The sequence below is a fragment of the Sander lucioperca genome, chromosome 14 (assembly GCF_008315115.2).
Source record: "Sander lucioperca isolate FBNREF2018 chromosome 14, SLUC_FBN_1.2, whole genome shotgun sequence".
NCBI lineage: Eukaryota > Metazoa > Chordata > Actinopteri > Perciformes > Percidae > Sander > Sander lucioperca.
The window spans coordinates 9692892-9708955 of NC_050186.1; the positions used below are offsets into that span (position 1 = coordinate 9692892).

Genomic DNA, 16064 nt, shown 5'->3' on the forward strand with positions numbered 1-16064 from the left:
GTGTGTGTGTGTGTGTGTGTGTGTGTGTCACTGAGTGTGTGTCTGTTTGTGTGTGTGTGTGTGTGTGTGTCGGGGAGTGTGTGTCGCTGTGCTTGTGTGTGTGTGTTCAGATTATAGACCTGACCCTAAAATCCATTAGAAATTGTTAATCCCATTTTTCAATAAGCAAATCGTATTCTAACTGCCGCTGAAATGTGCATTAACCCTTTAATGAGTTCCTGTGTCGCTACGTTTTCTCCTTGACTTCCTGTTTGTGCACATACAGCAGCGTGAGAAAGCTGGTGAAGCTCACCGCCGTCCAGTTCATGCTAAATAACCACACGGTGAGTACACCTTAACTTCCCCCCCCCCCCCCCTTTGTTTTATTAAATAATCTCAACATTTGTGAGATGTGAAGTGTGTGTTTAACGTCCTGTGTGTTTGCTGCTGGGTCAGAGCGAGCACTTCTCCTTCCTGGGAGTGAACAACCAGTCAAATCTGAGCGACATGCGCTGTCGGACCACCTTCTACACGGCACTGGGACGCCTGCTAATGGTCGACCTCGGTAAACACACACACACACACACACACACACACACACCCCACCTTTAATTCTACAGGGAGCCTGATTAGATAGGCTGTCATGTAAACGGATTTTGAGACTTTTTTTAGAGACTTTTTCCCAGAGTAGCCGCTGTTAATTTTTTATTTTCATTTTAAAGAAACGTACATAAACTGACAAAGCCATAACAAGTCCATTCCCCTTTCCCCCCCCATGTATTTTAAAGTGAAACACACCAGGGTTTCCCTCAGAAAATGTGTTAGTTAAGGTGGTAGGTTTGCCATCTGACCGGGGGGGGGGGTAGTAGTACATCAGTGTTATGGCGTTTTTCCATTACATGGTACCTGCTCGACTCGCCTCGACTCGCCACACTGTGCGTCCGTTTTCCATTGCAGATTTTAGCCCCGCCTCAGCGTGGCTGGTCGTCTGCTCGACGCACACACCAGCGCACAAGTATAACATCAGGCCACTTGAGCTTGTTTTACAGTTCTGTGGAGGCTCCACGCAGAGCTTTCTCCGTAGCCTATGTAATATGTGGCCTGATGTATACATTTGTCAGCTGGTGTGTGCGTGGAGCCAGCATGTGTGTGTGTACGTAGGATGCGGCGAAAGCTCTGCTGGAGCCTCCGCAGAACTATAAACAAGCGGCGCCGTAGTAAACTGCCGTGACCTAACGCGACACACACACAGAACGTGGAAGGTGTGTTGTTGCCAGAAGACACATTTAGTTTCTAAAGAAGCTGGAGGCAGCAAAAAAAAAAACAGCTGGCTAAACTGTTTAAAAATAGCAGGTTTGTTCAGGACACCCCCGTCTGTCGCTTTCACGTCACCTTTTCGGCTCGCCTCAGCTCGCTGGGAACCTCGACTGAGGAGGTACTAAAAAAAGTACCTGTTAGCAGGTACCAGGGACTTTTTTTCGTAATGGAAAACCAAAAAAGGCGAGTAGAGTCGAGGCGAGTCGAGCTGGTACCATGTGGAAAAGCGCCGTTAGTGTACTACACACTACACTAAATATCAAATTTAAATAATAATAAATAATTAATAAATAACCAGCTTTTCAAAATAACAGTTGCAATGTGCAATTTTAAGCTCATTAAACTATTTTCAAAATAAAGTGCTGTAACAGTTTCACTGGCATGGCTCCCATTCTCCTCCGTGACTCGCTCTCTTCCACTTCGCCCGACAACTCTTCTCCAAAACTGCTCTGAGATAACAGAGCTCAAATAAAAACAGGACACGTCATTTCACTGGGTGTAACTACGCTAACTAACCGTGTGTTGTGAACCGCGTGTAGTGATTAAAAACAAACAGACAACAGCTGTGTCTCAAAGACCGGGCAGCAGCAGCCGGGGCGTTGAGAATCCACCGTGAGAGGTGATGATAGTTCAGTCACTTCCTCATGTATTCACCTGGTTGAAACAAGAGAAGAAAGCCTCACTGATGTGAAGAACAGGACATATAGAAATGTTCTCCGCCCACCGTATGCCAACGCTCCGGTAAGTCCATCACCCCGTCTCTGCCCGGGCGGTGGGCATGCCCCAGCTGACCACATCTGTTGACAAACTCCGATGTACACGCGACGGTGAAATGGCGATTGTTCTCACGGACACATGAGCGATATCAACTGGCTAGTTCTCCTCCAGACAGCGACGGACCACGTCTCTTTTTCTTTCTCTCATTTCGGCCGTGTGTGCCGCTCGCGGTGTGAAGCGCGTTTGCGCTGTTGTCCGAGAAGCACTTGACGGCCTTTTGTGCAGCAGATTTTTTTTTTTTTGTTGTTGTTGTTTTGTTTTTTTTTGACGACCTAGTCAAGGCGGTAGGGTTCCCCAGCTTAGGCGGGCCGCCCGAGCTGCAAAGTGCTGCAGGAAACCCTGCACATCTACAGGTTCACACATTCAGTGACAACAGTAAAGTTTAATTAAAAAAAAAAAATTCGTTCATTGATCTTCAACTTCTAAAGACTTAGATGTGGAGCTTTGTGTGTTCTGGTGAGAAATCAAAAGGCCGTTTATTAACGTGTGTGTGCGTGTGTGTCATTCTGTGTGTGTGTGTGTGTGTGTGTGTGTGTGTGTGTGCACGTCTGTCTGTGTGTGTGTGCATCTGTGTGTGTGTGTGTGTGTGTGTGCGCGCGGCTGTGTGTGTCTCTGTGTGTGTCTCTGTGTGTGTGTGTGTGTGTGTGTGTGTGTGTGTGTGTGTGTGTGTGTGTGTGTAGGTGAGGACGAGGACCAGTTTGAACAGTTCATGCTGCCTCTGACGGCTGCGTTTGAAACCGTGGCTCAGATGTTGAGTACGAACACCTTCAACGAACAGGAAGCCAAGGTGATTTTATTTAATTTTTTTTAATGGAAAAGTTTGTGTGACGTCAGCTTGTTAAATGTGAATATGTTCTAGTTTCTTCTCTCCTCTGGGACAGTGAACTGAATATCTTTGAGTTGGGGACAGAGCAAGACGTTTGAGGCTTTTTGGGAAACACTGATTTTCTGACATTTTAGAGACCAAACAACTAATCCATTCATCCAGAAAATAATCCACACATTAATCCGCTCTAGATTTAATCAACTGAAAGTTAACGACGCTAAATGGTTTCACGAGACGTTATTATTTGGGGATTTTAACCGATCCCAAAGGAAAAGAAGTACAGCAGCAACGAAGGCAGACCAATCTGTGTTGTTACTCATAAATGGCTGCGTTTCTTATTATTTTGTACGCCCACTTCCTGTTTACAGCGGAGTACCAGCCTTAGAATCAGAAGATTTATTGTCATTGTACAAAATGAACAACGAAATTCTTAGCAGCAGTTCACCCAGTATCATAAATCTAAATCTAAAAGACAAGAAATAAATAGTAAAACAACAAATTAGAAAGAAATATACCCACAACATTTATATACACACAGAATTAGAAAGAAATATATACACAAAAATAGAAAGAAACATACACACTAAAAGTACTAGTTATTGCACATGGTCCATATGTGACGGTGTGAGTGTGTGTGTGGGGGAGGGGGGTGCTAGTGAGTGTGAGTGTGTGTGTGTGTGTGTGTGTGTGTGTGTGTGTGTGTGTGTTCAGTGTGGTGATGGCTTGTGGAAAGCAGCTGTTCCTGAGTCTGTTTGTCCTGGTCAGCCAGAGGGCAGCAGGTCAGACAGAGGGTAGGCACTGAACTTTGAGAGAGAGGTTTTATTGTGACGGGTTTCTTCTTCCTGTCCTGTTTCCTGCAGAGGACTCTGGTGGGTTTGGTCCGAGACCTGCGAGGCATCGCGTTCGCCTTCAACGCCAAGACCAGCTTCATGATGCTCTTCGACTGGATGTATCCTTTCAGCGTGTCCTCAACCTAAACTCTAACTATATTTAATACTCAACACAGTCTCTGCAGAGTCCTAACTGTCCTGTTGTCCTCTCAGGTCTAAACTGACCCATTATCAAAACGTTTCTACATCACAAATGTGGGTTTCTTTCAACCAAATTTAACAACAAAATAACGTGGATGGTTCCCTACAACGCTCTTCACAAATTTAATACATACCGTATTTTCCGGACTATAAGTCGCTCCGGAGTATAAGTCGCATCAGTCAAAAAATGCGTCATGAAGAGGAAAAAAACATATATAAGTCGCACTGGACTATAAGTCGCATTTATTTAGAAATTGATTTCACAAAATCCAAGATCAAGAACAGACATTTAATCTGGAAAGGCAAGTTATTCAACTACACAACAGCACACAGAACAAGGGGCTGAATACGGTAGGTGTCCGGTATGTTAACGTAACACATTAACAGTTATTCAACTATACAACAGAATACAGAACAACTACCAGGGCGTGGAGACGTAACTGCACCGTTGACGTGCATCTACATCTGTGGACTCGTTCCTCCAGCTCTGGCCATCTTGCTTTCAGCGCGCGACTAGCTTTCTTTGTTTTCTTCATTGCAGTAAGAGTCACCTTTTCGCCAGTCCCTCACAAGTTTCTCTCTCACTCCAAACTTTCTTTCTGCTGCTCGATTACCGTTTTCGGCTGCATATTTTACTACCTGCAGTCACCTGCAGTTTCTTTTCTTTCTCAGTTGTCTTTGGAGCAGCATATAGTTGTCACAAGCCTAGAGCGCCCTCTGGCGGCTTTAGACGGTAATGTTTTTAGCATGAAATAACATTTAAAAACGTGAAATTATAAATATTTTGATATATAAGTCGCACCTGACTATAAGTCGCAGGACCAGCCAAAGTATGAAAAAAAGTGCGACTTATAGTCCGGAAAATACGGTAATCAGTTCACTACTTTCATTGAATTTGGGTGTTTTAGTCAATTTTATAGCATGTAAAGAAAAATTGATAAAAGAATGTTGAAAAACGTAGGAAGAAAGTGCGGAAAAAAGTGTCGAAGAAGACGTCCAAAACGTTGCAGGTCGACGGGAAGACAACACGAGGGTCTTAAAAGTATTCAATTTTGTTTTAAGGTCTTCCATTTTCTCTTGCCCTATCGTAAGATTAAATCAATACCGTAACGCCATAAATAAATGTTTTGTGTGCGTTTACTCCGTTTGGTACCGAGCCACTAAAGTTTGTCCTGTTTACAGTAATGTAACAGCTGTTTTAACCAGACCGAGTATTAATCACACACACACACACACGCACATGCACACTCACACACACACACACACACACACACACACACACACATACATGCTCACACGCACATGCACACACGCACATGCACACACACACGCACATGCACGCTCACACACACACACACACATACATGCTCACACACACACACACACACACACGGCCAAGCAATGTTATACGACAGTACGGGAAGTGTTCTGCCTTTTTTATTTGGCCATGAAGTTGTCATCAGATTTCATCCTAGGTAGTTTTTAAAAAAAGTCTTCAATTGAACTTGTAGGATCCTGGTTAACCCTGTAAAAGAACCGTCCTGAACGCAGTCCCGCAGATATCCGGCCTACATGCCCATCCTGCAGCGAGCCATAGAGCTCTGGTACCACGACCCAGCATGCACCACGCCTGTCCTCAAACTCATGGCCGAGCTGGTTCACAACAGGTAAACGTGCTCAGTAGAAAATAGAAAACGGTACACTTCAAGGTTTTGTATTCATAACACGAGGTACAGGCCGGCTCCGGATTGACTGGCCGTTTGGTCCGGTTGTGGACTTTGGTCCGGACTTTAAGGTCCTGAGTCTGACATTTTTCTTGCTAAAAATTCAGCACGCACAGAAACCTTGCACACTGAGTCTGATGAGTATTAATTAATCTGTTCATCTCTTGCTTCTCTCCGCCGGCGGTAACGTTACCTCTGTGAGTGGCTGTCTGTCTCTCTCTCTCTCTCTGTCTGTCTCTCAGTCTCTCTCTGTGTCTCTGTCTGTCTCGCTGTCTCTCTGTCTGTCTCTGTCTCTCTCTCCGTCTGTCTCTCCATCTGTGTCTCTGTCTGTCTCGCTGTCTTTCAGTCTCTGTCTGTGTCTCTCCGACTGTCTCCCAGTCTCTCTGTCTCTCAGTCTCTCTCTCTGTCTCTCTCTGTCTGTCTGTCTGTCTGTCTCTCTCTCTCCTCCTGTCTCTCTCTCTCTCTCGCTCTGTCTCTCCTCCTGTCTGTCTGTCTCTCTCTCTGTCTGCCTGTCTGTCTGTCTCTCTCTCCTCCTGTCTGTCTGTCTCTCTCTCTCTCTCCTCATGCCTGCCTGTCTGTCTGTCTCTGTCTCTCTCTCTTTCTCTGTCTGTCTCTCTCTCTCTCTCTGTCTCTCTCTCTCTCTCTCTGTCTCTCTCTCTCTGTCTGTCTCTGTCTCTCTCTGTCTGTCTCCATCACTACGCTGTTGCTCTCCTCTGTCTGTCTCCGTCTCCTCTTCCCCTCTTCCATTCTCCTCCTCATCCTCCTCCTGTATGTTACCATCTGATCCGTTGACAGACAGTAGACATTAGATCTGAGTTATGAAATGATACGTTGCTCTCTGCCTGCGTCATCTCAGGATCGCCTCATACCTTCTCCTTGTTAAAACACATCTAAATGGATGCGGAAAAAAAGTCGAACCCGTTACAACTTTTTTTAGTGTGTAAACATGATTGACACGTTAGGTGGTTTTTATTTTGTAACGTCCGAAAATTCCGCACGTAAATTTCAGACTCGGTGTGCAAAGATCTTAAGAGGCAATTTGGTCGGTGCCTGAAAAGTATTGAATTCACATCCCGGCCCTAAGGGAGAGGTGCACCTCATCTTACATCTCTACTTCCCTGAGAATGATTATTTATTGATAATTAACTTTCTGTTTTGTTGTTGTCCGTAGATCCCAAAGGCTGCAGTTTGACGTGTCGTCGCCCAACGGCATCCTGCTGTTCAGAGAAACCAGCAAGATGATCACGACCTACGGTACGTCCACTCCAGACCTCCTGTCACTACTAGGTTCATACACTCTCCTGCTGAAGTATGGAGGCCCACAGTGTTCAGAACTAAACCAAATAAAATCAAGATGTACTTCTCTATCTAAAAATGATTATGAAGTAAATAATCAGATGAACAAATGCAGATAAAATGTGCCCATTAGTAGAGTCGATAGTAAAAACCATCATCACATCTTCTATGTTTCGCGGTTGCAGGGAATCGTATCCTGACGCTGGGAGAAGTCCCGAAGGACCAGGTGTACGGCGTGAAGCTGAAGGGCGTCAGCGTTTGTTTCGCCATGCTGAAGGCGGTGCTCAGCGGCAACTACGTCAACTTCGGGGTCTTCCGTCTCTACGGCGATGACGCGCTGGACAACGCCTTACAGACCTTCATCAAACTGCTGCTGTCCATCCCTCACAGTGACTTACTCGTAAGTTATTCCTCCTGCATGCTGAGGACAAATAGGTCCAGTGTAGGTCCAGTGTGTGGGAATTCTCCCATCTAGCGTTGAGATCATATATCGCAATCAACTCTCTCGCACCACGCAGTTCATAGTACGTATTACAGCTACGGTAGCCTTCACGCTTTAAAAAGCCAAGATGTCATCCACGTCTTCATCCAGCTTTCTCTGTTTTTCTGTTTAATTTGTATTAATTGAAGAAGAAGACAGGTAGGTAGGTAAGTAGGTAGGTAGGTAGACAGGTAGTTAGGTAGACAGGTAGTTAGGTAGGTAGACAGGTAGGTAGGTAGGTAGACAGGTAGTTAGGTAGTTAGGTAGGTAGGTAGGTAGGTAGACAGGTAGGTAGGTAAGTAGGTAGGTAGGTAAGTAGGTAGACAGGTAGTTAGGTAGGTAGACAGGTAGTTAGGTAGGTAGGTAGGTAGGTAAGTAGGTAGACAGGTAGTTAGGTAGGTAGACAGGTAGTTAGGTAGGTAGGTAGGTAGGTAAGTAGGTAGACAGGTAGTTAGGTAGGTAGGTAGGTAAGTAGGTAGTTAGGTAGGTAGACAGGTAGTTAGTTAGGTAGGTAGACATGTAGTTAGGTAGGTAGATAGGTAGACAGGTAGTTAGTTAGGTAGGTAGGTAGGTAGGTAGACAGGTAGTTAGATAGGTAGGTAGGTAGACAGGTAGGTAGGTAGGTAGGTAGGTAGACAGGTAGTTAGGTAGGTAGATAGGTAGGTAGGTAGGTAGGTAGACATGTAGTTAGGTAGGTAGACAGGTAGTTAGGTATGTAGGCAGGTAGGTAGGTAGGTAGGTAGGTAGGCAGGTAGGTAGACGGGTAGTTAGGTAGGTAGACGGGTAGTTAGGTAGGTAGACAGGTAGTTAGATAGATATTGTCCCATGAGGGAGATTTGTTTACACAGTCTGGTTACTGCCCAAGGCAATATACACGGACAAATACATCAACAGAAACACAGCGACAGGTATATAGACACACAGAAACGAGCACATTTACAACAGCGGATCCATACAAGGTCAGAGAGAGAGTTTGTTCAGCAGTGCTGTGGTAGAAAGGACAAAACTTCTGCCAAAGCGAGTCCTTCTACACCCCCGAGTCCTGTATCTGCAGCAGTGTGAAGTCTAAAGTATAGAGGGTGACGGTCAGGGTCCAACATAAAATAATAAAGAAATCCCCAGTGGCCTCTGGGGCCAGTAGATCAGAGTTTTGCTGGCCCCTTCTACATTTTTACTGGCCCTGAAAGAAATATCATAGGTGTGATTGGCAAAGGACAAAAAAGCAGGAAACTATGCCAATTAAATGCCTTCCGCGCTGCTCTCTGATGCTCTGAAACAGATGTTAGAGGCAACAGCAGCATCGCTGCACGTGACGCTAGTTAACCCTACACTTGGCAGCAGGTAACGTTTGCCTACCGTTAGCTAGCAGCTGGAGTAAACAGTTAAATTGCTGACAGCTAAACGGTGTAAAGGGTGACTGTATTTCACTGGAGAGGATTCCAACAGCGGGACGTTAAGCAGTGTGCAGCAACAACAAAGAGGGTGCGTTCACTTGAAACTAGTAAGCCTCGTGGTGCATTCAAAGTTATTGTAAAATACCCTATTACCCTATTTTTTTAAATATTGGTTCAGGCACCGGCACCATTTTAAAAGTATAGTTTTAGCACCGGTATCGGAAAAAAACCCAACCGATACCCAACCTTAATCAGGTCTGAGATGTTGTTGTTGTAGCGGAACCGATCATTTTGGGGGTGACGCTTGTGATCTTGGTGAGTTTGTTTTTGTTAGAGATGGTGAGCATGTTGAAGAAACAGGGGGACCAGGACAGCAAGATGGGTTGGATTATGCTTTTGTAAAGTAGCAACAGGAGGTGTAGCCTGGTGAGAGCGTCCTGATCTGGCGAGCTCCAGTTTTCCACTCCCAGATCAGTCTGGCATCTTGAGATAGAGAAGATTTGGAGCCGTTCGCCGAACAACCGACCAATCAGCTTTGGTTTTGAGGCGGGTTTAGGTGTGACGCAACGAGAAGCGACTGTTCAGTCTAAACAACGTGGCGGCTTCCACGGATGAAATGAGCGTAGCTATCGCGCAAGTTTTATCCAAATTAGAAAGTATTCCTTCATTGAAAGAAGAGCAAAAAACGGCACTGGAGGCTTTTCTCAGAGGAAAAGATGTGTTTGCTCTTCTCCCGACTGGTTTCGGCAAGAGTTTGATATATCGTTGATCTGATTGGTTGATTTGGCCCGTCTGTCACCAACATAGGTGGTGATAGACAGATGGTTTATCCAATCAGCTAACCAGTATTTTCGCCCCTTCCCAAAAGTTCTCCAACTGAAAGTTCCCAGATGGATATGCCGAGCAAATGTGAAGGAATCCATCTGGTGGAGTCAGGTTACAGGAGGTGTGGGGGGGGGGCAACAGAAACAGCGCTCTGAGTTTACGGATGACGTGTAATCTCTGAGTGAGATGGAAACCTCAACAGAGGCTTTGAGAGTAAAACGATTCAGTACAGCGTTTGCAGATTCTGTGTGACGTAAGCGTTTCTCTCTCTCTCTCTTCCCTGTCGCTGCAGGACTACCCGAAACTCAGCCAGTCCTTCTACTCTCTGCTGGAGGTGCTGACTCAGGACCACATGAACTTCATCGCCAGCCTGGAGCCGCACGTCGTCATGTACATCCTGTCGTCGATATCAGAGGGGCTCACCGCGCTCGGTAAGAAAACACTCACAGGGTCAGGGTTTGAGTTTTCAGCAGTGGTGGAAAGAAGTATTCAGACCCTTCACTCAGGGGCTCTCCTGACTCAGAATGGGCCTTTGAGGCACAACAGCAAGATTGGTGATCGGTTTGCGTAAGGTAAATGCAATGAGTCTGTTACCTTATCCCTCCTGTTGTCCTCACGTCAAATTTGACCCTTTTGCAAAAACTTTCTATATCAGAACTATGACAAAAGAACGTTGAAAAAAGTGACAAATGTTGGAAAAAATACAAAAATGCAGGAAAAAAAATCGACACTTTTTTTTTTAAACGCTGAAAAAAGTGACCAAAAACAAAATCGGAAAAAGTGACAAAAAAAAAAAAATCGGAAAAAGTGACAAAAAAAAAAATCGGAAAAAGTGACCAAAAAAAAAAGGAAAAAGTGACAAAAAAAAAAATCGGAAAAAGTGACCAAAAAAAAAATTTGGAAAAAGTGACCAAAAAACCCCATCAAAAACATTGCCAAAGGTGACAAAAACTTGTTAATAAAAGTGACAAAATAATTGGAGAAAGTGGGGGAAAAAAACATTGAAAAAGCGACAAAAAACATAATTAAAAAAACACCAAAAAAGTGACAAAAATATTTGAATAAAACGTTGACAAAAGTGTAGAAAAAGAACATTTCGACCCAGAAAAACCCAAAGTTGCAGGTCGACGGGAAGTCAACACAAGGGCTATTTGAAAGAAATCTATATGCTGTTGTCTGTCATTTCTCACAATTTGACCAACAAAAATGTCTTTTACGCTTGAGTAAATGAAAGCCTAATCATCTCAGAGTTAGACAACAATTACACACATAGTACAAAGATAAAGACACATCACCATGGCAACAAAAACATGTTTCATGACCTCCTCAGATCCAGATCTTAATTGGCAGCACACTGATTTTGGTTTATCTACAAGATAGACTTGATGTTCACAAGATTTCTTAAGTAACTAAAGCTGTAACAGATGAATGTAATGTAGTAAAAAGTAGAATATTTCTCTCTGAAATGTAGCAGAGTAGAAGTAGAAAGTGGCATGAAAAGACAAGACTCAAGTAAAGTACAAGTACCTCAACATCTGGTACTGGAGTACATGTACTTAGTTCCATTCCAGCGCTGGTTTTGGGGAGTGTGCACGTGGCGGTGGTTGTTACATTTGTGAGTGTATGTTTCAGATACGATGGTGTGCACAGGCTGCTGCTCCAGTCTGGACCACATAGTGACCTACCTGTTCAAGCAGCTGTCCCGCTCCACTAAGAAGCGTCCCACGCCGATGGCGACAGACGATCGCTTCCTGCACATCATGCAGCAGCACCCAGAGATGATCCAGCAGGTAACACATAAACACACACATACACACACACACAGACACACACACACACACACACATACAGAGACACACACACACACACACAGACACACAAACACGTGTTAGCAAACACACACAGACATACATGCACACACACACACACACACACACACACACACACACACACAGACAGAGCTACACACACAGAGAGACACTGAGACACACACACACAAATGTGTTAGCACACATAAACACACACGTGTTAGCACACACTAACATGCACGCACGCGCACACACAGACACACACACACAGACAGACTCGCGCAGAGACACACACACAAATGTGTTAGCACACATAAACACACACACGTGTTAGCACACACTAACACGCACGCACGCACACACACAGACAAAGACTCACAGAGACACACACACACACACACATATCTGACTCCCACTTCAGTTAGTCTGAGAGTATTTGTGGGCACTAACTATTGATTTGAGAGCAGATTAGCATCTTCTTTGCAGTAGGGCTGCACAATAAGCGATGGAGGAGCCGATGGATTGGATCAGCCCTACATGTTCCACTCAGAGAGGTTAAACTGACCCTGTTGTTGTTGTTGTTGTTGTTGTCGTGGAGCAGATGCTCTCCACAGTGTTGAACATCATCATCTTCGAGGACTGTAGGAACCAGTGGTCCATGTCCAGACCTCTGCTGGGCCTCATCCTGCTCAACGAGAAGGTAGAGCTCACACACATCTGGGTTTGGGTTTGTGTTTGTGTTTGTGTGTGTGTGTGTGTGTGTGTGTGTGTGTGTGTGTGTGTGTGTGTGTGTGTGTGTGCTAACATGTGTGTTCTTGTTTTACTATATTCGTGGGGTCCAAAAACCAGGAGTCCAGTATACTTGTGGGGTCCGGACAGCTTTGTGGGGCCAAAATGCTGGACCCCACAACTTTAAAGGTCTGTTTGAGGGTTTTAGGATTAGGGTTAGAATTAGGTTATGGTTAGGGTGAGGGTAAGGGTTAAGGTTAGGCTAAGGGGCTAGGGAATGCATTATGTCAATGACGGTTCCCCACAAAGATAGTAAAACGCACTGTGTGCTAACGTGTGTGTGTGTGTGTGTGTTTCTGTATGCTAACGTGTGTGTGTGTGTGTGTGTGTGTGTGTGTGTGTGCGCTAACGTGTGTGTGTGTGCTAACGTGTGTGTGTGTGTGTGTGTGTGTGTGTGTGTGCGCGCTAACGTGTGTGTGTGTTTGTGTGTGCTGCAGTATTTCGCTGACCTGAGGAACAGCATCGTCAACAGTCAGCCGCCAGAGAAGCAGCAAGCCATGCACTTATGTTTCGAGAACCTGATGGAGGGAATAGAGAGAAATCTACTAACAAAGAACCGGGACAGGTACATCACCAATACTTACTTTATATATGTAATATATGGTAGAGCTGGGCAATATATCAATATTATATCGATATCGTGATATGAGACTAGATACCGTCTTAGATTTTGGATATCGTAATATGTCATAAGTGTGTTTTCCTGGTTTTAAAGGCTGCATTACAGTAAAGTGATGTCATTGTCTGAACTTACCAGACTGTTGTAACTGTTCTATTATTTACCTTTACCCACTTAGTCATTATATCCACATTACTGATGATTATTTATCAAAACTCTCATTGTGTACATATTTTGTGAAAGCACCAATAGTCAACACTACAATATCGTTACGGTGTCGATATCGAGGTATTTGGTCAAAAATATCTTGATATGTGATTTTCTCCCTATCGCCCTGCCCTAGTCAATTCAAATTGATTGGATTTTGTTTGATTATTTTTTTAAACTGGGCCACTGGGCCACTGGGCCACTGGGCCACCGGGCCACCGGGCCACCGGGCCACTGGGCCACCGGGCCACCGGGCCACCGGGCCACGGTGCTAAACAATGTTTCTGAGGGAAACCGTGCTTTGAATGTTAACGTGACAAATTCAGTGCACCTGAAGCAACAATACCCCAAACAGTTTACCATGATAATAACTCCCTCTCTCTCCCCGTCTCTCCCTCTCTCTCTCTCTCTCTCTCTCCCCCCGTCTGTCGCTCTCTCTCTCTTTCTCTCTCTCTCTCTCCCCCCGTCTGTCGCTCTCTCTCTCTCTCTCCCCCGTCTGTCTCTCTCTCTCTCTCTCTCTGTCTGTTTCTGTCTCCTCTGTCTGTCTCTGTCTCTCTCTCTCTCTCTCTCCCCCTTGTCTGTCTCTCTCTCTCTCTGCAGGTTTACTCAGAACCTGTCTGTGTTCCGGCGGGAAGTGAACGACAGCATGAAGAACTCGACGTACGGCGTCAACAGCAACGACATGATGAGCTGACATTCCACACAGAGGAGTCTCGCCCAGCTGCAGACAGAACAGAGCTCCCCCCCTCACTCCCTCGCTCCGCCACAGCCTCCCTCCCTCCCTCCCCTCTCTCTGCATCAGCCTCCCCTGCTCCCTCCCTCCCTCCCTCCCTCCCTGGGCCCGGATGCCTGGGGATCACCTCCTCACCCCGACACTACGAACGGGATCGTTGGTTCACTTCAGCGACTAGCCCTCCCCACTCCTTTTTGATATGAGCATATATAAATATATACAGATCTATTTTAAAGCGACGGTCAAACTGGCCTGGCTGTCCGGGGGGTGAGGGAGGGAGGGAGGGATGGAGGGAGGAGAGAGAGCGCTGTGGATGGGGGTGGGGGTGGGGGGAGGGAAGAAGGGGATCGAACGCTGGTAAACGTAGTAATCCGCTTCTGCCTGCCTTGTATAGAAACACACACACACAAAGAACCCAAGTGTACATTTCTTTTCGTAACATTTTGAACAATGTTTATAATGATCGAATTTAAAAAAACCACAAAGATGAGTTGAGGAAAAAAAAACAGAAAAAAAAACTAAAAAACCGCGTGATTGAGCTTTTTACAGTGTAGTGAGTTAGTGCAACTGTCTGTCTGCGTGGGGAGCGAGCTTTCCACGGTGAGGGTTAGGGTTAGGTGAGGGGGTGAGGTATTGGGGGGGGGGGGGGGGGGACGGTCGGCCACAGGAGCACTCGGGCTGCAGAGCTGCCAGGACGGACGGGAAGAGGAGGTACACACACACTAACGGGAAGGGAGAGAGTCAGAGCATCCACGTTGTACATTTCACTCAAGTCTCTGGTCCACGTGATGTAAATAGCCACGTTCCCTCGCTGCAGCGGGCTCGACGGCGTTCAAACGGACAATCCTGCTGTTTTTTGTTTTTTTCAACCTCGTTGTTGTGTCTCCTCCGACGCTCAAGTCACGAAAACTTCCCATCGTTCTGCAAAATCAACGGGTGTGTCAGTGGAAGCAAGTCTCTTAAAGGAACACGCCGACTTATTGGGACTTTGTCTTATTCCCCGTATCCCCCAGAGTTGGACAAGTCCATGCAGACTCTGTCTGACGCCCCCACCGTTAGCCTAGCTTAGCACAGATCCTGGAGATAACTGGCTCCATCTAGCCTAGCTTAGCACAGATCCTGAAGGTAACTGGCTCCATCTAGCCTAGCTTAGCACAGATCCTGAAGGTAATTGGTTCCAACTAGCCTACTGCTCCCAATAAGTGACAAAATAACACCAACATGTTCCTAGGCTAACGGTGGGTGTGTCAAACAGCGTTGGGACACGCACGGAGATGAGAAGGGTATGTATGGACTTATCTAACTCTGGGGGATACGGGGAATAAGACAAAGTCCCAATAAGTCGGCGTGTTCCTTTAAAGCTTCCAGATATATTTTAAATTTTAGAGAAATCATTTCAAAAGGTATGGAAGCACATTGCTGCCACGCCGGAAAAAGAAAAATCAGCATCTGTATCACATTATTACATGAGTGTGTTTGTAATAACAACAATATTTTTCACATTTTAAACAAGATATTTTCAAGCTATTACAACATACAAAGGTATCAAGTTACAAGAACATTTTGTTACAACAATATACTTTTTATCACGCTATAACGGGGAAAGTTTCACGTTATGATGATAAATTATTACGTGAAACACTTCACGGTATCAAAATAGTTGGAGATTAATTTGATAGTTGACCACTAATCCATTCAGCCATCAATCTTTGCAGCTGTAGTTAGTTTAGTCAACTTGTCATAACTAAGACAACTTCTGGTAATGTCACTTTGATTAATGTCAACTTGTCATAATCAAGAAAACCCAAACAATGTCAACTTGTCATGACAAAAAGGGAATGACACTTAATGACAGAAGTCATGAATGTTTATGACTTGTTTATAACACGTTTATGACACATTCATGACAGTGTCATGTCACCCTTATGTAGATACCTTCAAGTAAAGTGTTACCATAAGAAGTTTATTTGTAAGGTGGTTACAATATACATCTTACGGTAACACTTTACTTGAACGTAGCTACATAAGAGTGTCATGAGACTGTCATAACTATGACATGACACTGTCATGAATATGTCATAGTCAGAAATGTTATGTCAAGTTGTCATGACAAATACAACTTCTGGTAATGTCACTTTGATTAATGTCAAGTTGTCATAACCAAGACAACTTCTGGTAATGTCACTTTGATTAATGTCAAGTTGTCATAACCAAGACAACTTCTGGTAATGTCACTTTGATTAATGTCAAGTTGTCAT

General features: G+C 44.9%; 1 protein-coding gene across 4 annotated transcripts in view; it reads left to right on the forward strand.

Moving 5' to 3' along the window:
* The window catches only part of xpo7 (exportin 7), a 44200-nt gene extending 29898 nt beyond the window's left edge, over positions 1-14302 (forward strand). For 3 of the 4 annotated variants that reach the window (XM_031287817.2, XM_035991814.1, XM_035991816.1), the window contains 12 exons: positions 260-323; positions 436-544; positions 2754-2860; positions 3760-3848; positions 5490-5597; positions 6826-6908; positions 7136-7350; positions 9943-10081; positions 11283-11440; positions 12060-12158; positions 12685-12812; positions 13674-14302. In XM_031287817.2, coding sequence (XP_031143677.1) covers positions 260-323; positions 436-544; positions 2754-2860; positions 3760-3848; positions 5490-5597; positions 6826-6908; positions 7136-7350; positions 9943-10081; positions 11283-11440; positions 12060-12158; positions 12685-12812; positions 13674-13767 — 1393 coding nt within the window. In that variant the 3' untranslated portion in view covers positions 13768-14302. The remainder of the gene's footprint in view (positions 1-259; positions 324-435; positions 545-2753; positions 2861-3759; positions 3849-5489; positions 5598-6825; positions 6909-7135; positions 7351-9942; positions 10082-11282; positions 11441-12059; positions 12159-12684; positions 12813-13673) is intronic. The other variant, XM_035991815.1, reaches the window with a different exon arrangement.
* The last annotated feature ends 1762 nt before the right edge of the window (positions 14303-16064 follow it).